General features: G+C 67.4%; 1 protein-coding gene across 1 annotated transcript in view; it reads right to left on the minus strand.

Annotated features, from left to right (window-relative positions):
- The window catches only part of H696_00691 (hypothetical protein), a gene marked incomplete at both ends in the record, with an annotated part of 5,814 nt that extends 1,537 nt beyond the window's left edge, over window positions 1-4,277 (minus strand). The window contains 3 exons of the mRNA XM_009494571.1: window positions 39-194; window positions 422-1,530; window positions 1,724-4,277. Of these exons, the coding sequence (XP_009492846.1) occupies window positions 39-194; window positions 422-1,530; window positions 1,724-4,277 (3,819 nt within the window). The remainder of the gene's footprint in view (window positions 1-38; window positions 195-421; window positions 1,531-1,723) is intronic.
- Window positions 4,278-4,884: the final 607 nt, after the last annotated feature.

A 4,884-nucleotide genomic window follows, 5' to 3' on the forward strand; every position in this document is an offset into this window, starting at 1 on the left:
ATGATGGCCGCCGGCGAAATGGCCGCCGTGGTGGGCACACGCTCGAACAGGGGGGAAGTGTAGTCTGGCGACTTGCGAGCAGGGGGACGGTCCCCATTCGAGCCACCACCAGGGCCGCTGCTAGAACTGCCAGCCGCCAGTGGGAACTCGAACTCGGCTTCCTTTTGCAACTGGGCAATACGGTTGACTGAGGGCTGGGTGGGTGCATGCATGCATGTGTGCGTGTGTGTGTTCGTGTGTGTGCGTGTTCGTGTGTGTTCGTGTGTGTTCGTGTGTGTTCGTGTGTGTTCGTGTGTGTTCGTGTTCGTGTGTGTGTTTCACAGGCAAAACAGCGCAGTGTGAGTGAATCCGCTCGGAAGGCAAGGCAGGTGCAGAGGGAAGGAGGCAGGGAGGAGATGGGCGACAAAGGTGATGTGCGTACGGCGTTCGTCTCATTCAGACTCATGCGCCGAACCAGGCGGCCACCCAGAGCCGAGGCAATCTCATCATTGTCGCCATTGGCGATGGCAGCCATGAGAGCGGCGCTGGAAATGACTGCGTCCAGAGCACGATGTGATGTTCGCCGACCGGGAGAGGGACCAGGGGCAGAGAGACTCCGGCCGAAGGGCAGCCCCCCGGACTTGGAGGCGGGCGAGGACAAGGACAGGGACAAGGACAGGGAAGAGGAGGAGGAAGAAGAAGACATGGAAGAGGAGGCAGAAGGTGTGGCCGGAACCGGTGTCACTGGGATTGGCTGATGGTGCGGCCACCGGGGGCCGGCCGTGCTGGCGGCGGCGGCGGCGGCGGCGGCGGCGGCGGAAACAGCGGCCTTGGCCTTGCCAGCGCGGGCCAGGAGAGAAGGGCCGCCATGGGACCGGAGGCTGGGGCCGCTGGAGTCAACCATGTCCGATGCCATGAAGGACCCCGGTTGTGAAGCAGGGAGACCGCTGGCAGCAGGGGCCGAACGGGTCGATTCGAAGAGTGTCCGGCTGAGACTGGGAGCTGAAGCCCCTGCAGGGACCGGGGGCCGATCGCCATCCATGGTAATGGCAGTCCCCTCATCGGCCATCTCCACACAGGAGCTGCTTGAGGATGAAGCGCAACCAGCATCATCCTCCATGGAACTGTCACCGACATTGCCACTCTCGCCGATGATGGTTGCTTGAAGATCCTGCATGGGGGCCTCGGACTCCGGGGCCACCGAATCACCAGCCCCACCCAGGGAATCCGCCGGCAGGGGGAATCCCCAAGGGGCCGCCAGGTGGAGTGGGGCCGGAGGAGGCGCCGGTGTTGGTGGCAGGGGCGGAGGGGGCGGCGGAGGTCGCGGTGGGAGGACCGCCCCCGCACCGGCGGCAGGCCCCACGATGTCCGCTGAGAGACCCCCAGCATGGGGACTCACTCCGCGCGAGGGTGCAGATCCTGGCGCTGTCTGAAAGACGGAACGCAGTGAGCTCTCCAACGGGTGGGAGGGCCCTCCGGAATCAGGGGCACCAGTGCCAGCCAGCAATGGCGACGAGGGAATCGAGGGCGAGGAACCAACAAACGGACCAACTAACGATGTGACAGGAAGGAATCGAAAGGGCGAGAGAGGGGGAGAGAGAGAGAGAGAGAGAGAAAGAGAAGGAGGGAGGAAGGGACAGGGAAAAGGAGAGGGATCAGTCTGATGTCGGGTGCGGGTGGCAAATAGCGGCAGAAGGAGGGGATTGAAGAATGGAAGGAAGGCCAATCGATGGCAAACACGCACTAGTCCGTGAGGGGGTCAATGGGGTGACTAAATCAGCCTGGAGCGGTGGCTGCGGGCTGTGCGGGGTCATTTCCCGGAGGGAGGGTGACTGTGAGCGGGAGCGGGAGCCGGAGGTGTTTGACGTCGCGCCGGGCATCGGCCCCGTCGATGCGAGAAGCTGATCGCGCTCGATGCGCCGATCAGCCGATCGGTATTGCCGACGAACACGCCAGGACGCGGGATCCAAGTCGCCGCGCGTTGAACAAGCCGAGGGGGATCGCGAGCGGCGGAGACGCCGCCGGCGTTCGGAGCGCCCGCTGCCGGAGCTCGAGCGGCCGGCTGACCATTGGACCATTGACACCAAGTACCCCATCGGAAGGGGCTGGCGGCAAGCAGAACAACATATCCCCCCAGAAGGGGCTCCGGCGCTGACGCCACTGCCGCCCCCGGAGCTGAGACATGATGAAGGAGCCGGCTCCGGAAGAGGTGCAGACGCGGATGCAGGCACGGACGCCGAATCGCCAGGACTCCCGCCGAGGTTGGTGGCCGGGGGATCCTCGCGGCAGGCTTGACAGAGGATGTCCCGCCAGCGGTGCAACCGCGGGGGGAGGGTCAGCATCGGGATCGAACTCGCATGATCGCCTCCACTGCTGATGCCACCGCCTCCAGGAGACGGCGAAGGGGGAAGGGACCCGAAGGAGGACGAGCCGGAGGTCGATAACAGGGGAGCCGGCACCAGGGCAAGGGCCGGCCCCGGTGGAGGCGGGGACGCGCACACCGAGGAGGAGGAGGATGAAGAGGAGGGGGTCCGTGTTCCGGATGCCGAGCTCGGCCAGTCGAGGTCACTCTGCAAGAAAGAGAGCCCCTGGGAAGATGACGGGGGCTGATGGCCATGACCATGGCCGAGGAAGTGTCCATAAGCATGGGCAGCGGCCTGACCCCGAGGCCAGGGCCCGGGAGATGGGGATGCCGAGGAGTGTCGCCGGCGCGAATGGCTCGCAAGGCGGGGCCCATCGAAGGATCCGCCCGGTGCAGCAGGGAAGTCCCCATCCTCCTGTGGTCCCTCGAGGTCGGAATCACCGTCACTGTTGGATGTGTCGCTTGGCGAGGACGAGTCACAGGATGTTCCCCCGTCGGAATCCGAAGACCCACAGCTGAGGGAAAAGTCCGAGGACGAGGCGCCGGTGATGGGGCAAAACCCGGGCGAGGATGGGCAGCCCAAGGCCATGGCGGCAGGCAGGGTCGCCAGAGAGGAGGAAATTGGCGACCCAAGGAGGTCGGCCCCGGGAGAGGCGGTGCCCGACTGTTGCCCGGAGGGTGCGCCAGGGGCAGTGGAATGCTGCCGATGCGCGGCTGCCGCCGCCACATGGGCCAAAGAGCGCCCGGCCGATCGGCCGTACGACGACCGGGGACTCGAACTCCCACGGGAGCCGAGTGTGGGAAGGGAGTTGCGCCGGCGGAGGCCAAGCCTTGTGGACAAGAGAGAAGTCGAGGTGGCCGGTGCCGGTGGCTGTGGCGGCACGATTTGAGGTGGCGGGCCACGCTCGAAGGACCAGAAGCGTGGCAGACCGCGTGGCTGCTGGGGCTGGTGCGGCTGGTGCGGCTGGTGCGGCTGTGACGGCGAGGGGGATGGTGAGGGTGATGGGGAATGCTGACCCTGAGAGCCAGCAGAGAAGCTGGTGGGCGAAGCCGAGGGGGATGACTCGAAGGTGAGGGAGATGCTGGTTCCAGCGGCTCCAGCGGCTCCAGCGGCTCCAGCGGCTCCAGCGGCTCCAGCGGCTCCGGTGAGTCCCGCAGACCCAGCGGCTGTGACGACCCCGGTGGCTCCGGTGATGCCAGCGGCCGGGGAGGAGTGTGCACTAGCACCGGGGCTTCGAGTGGACACCGGACTGGCAGGAAGGGTCGGGATCAGGCAACTGGTGGCCGATTGGACGAGGGCCGGGACGTCGGCAGTCGCAATCATGCTGTCTTCCTCCATGGTGGGCGGCCCGGGCACCGGCAAAGCCGCAGGCGGGGGAGGGGATGTCAAAGACCCGGGGGGATCACACATCCCGCCAGATTGCAAACTGCCCGACAGGAGTGCCGGTGACAGGGGGGGAGAAGAGGAGGAGGCATTGGCGGTGGCGGCGGCGGCGGCGGCGGCGGCGGCGGCGGCGGCCTCGCCCGTGGCCGGGCAGAAGCTCAAACCCGAAGAGGGGCCAGGCTCCGGGGCGACCGGCAGCAGAGACCCGGTGTGCGGCGGAGACAAGTGTGCTGACCCGTGTCCTGGCGGCGAGTCGGCCGTGAGAGTGGCAAAGGCCGCCAAAATCGCCTGGTCGCGAGGCGCCGGCCGCCCGGAAATGTCGCTGGCACCGCTGCCACCAGGTGGCCAGGGGCGCTGACGGGCAAAGAGGGTGGCCTTGCGCGCATGCATCGCGGCGCGAGGCCGGAGATCCGGGTCAAAGTGCTTGCCGCGGGCTGGCGCGCCGAGGCGCGGCGAAGGGGGAGTGGCATGGTTCGGGTGGGCCGGCGGCGGGGCCGGCTTGTCGGGCGACCCGGAATCGAGACGGGCCGGCGGTTGTTCAGCCTGTGTCATGGGGGGGGATTCATTCGGGCCGGCAGAGGGGGCAGGCGGGGCAGATGGAGATGCAGGCGGAGGCACGGCCTGCTGACGGGCGTGCATCTGCTAGGCAAGCAGGCGGAGCGGGGGTGTATGATTGACACGGGGGGAGACGGCTGTGGGCAGAGGGGAGGCGGGGGGCGGGGGGGGGAGGAAGGAGGGGAGATGGATCGCGGCCAGTCAAAACCGGCCGCGATGGAAGGAGAGACGAAATCAAGGAAGAGTCGCCGGGGGAGGCAATCGCGGCGTGTCTAGCGGCGGCGGGAGCGGGGCAGGGATTGGGAACAATGCATTCGCAAACTTAACACGCATATGGCCGCACTTCAGGGAGGCGGGCGGCCGGAGGGGGGACGGGCACAGCGAGAGGAAGGCCGGCAATCAGGATGCCAGACACGGAGATGGGGGAAGGGGAGGCAGAGGGCATGGCGATGGTGAGACGGGGAAAGGAGCCTCGGAGGAAGCGGCGAAAGGGGCGTTGGTCGCACCTGCTGACGGGGAGGAGGGCGGGGGAGGAGGGGGGGGGGGGGGGGGGGGGGGGGGAGGGAGGCACCTGATTAGCATGCAGCCCGTCGCCACAGGGGGG

The sequence above is a fragment of the Fonticula alba genome, assembly GCF_000388065.1.
Source record: "Fonticula alba strain ATCC 38817 unplaced genomic scaffold supercont2.1, whole genome shotgun sequence".
NCBI classification, from domain to species: domain Eukaryota; order Rotosphaerida; family Fonticulaceae; genus Fonticula; species Fonticula alba.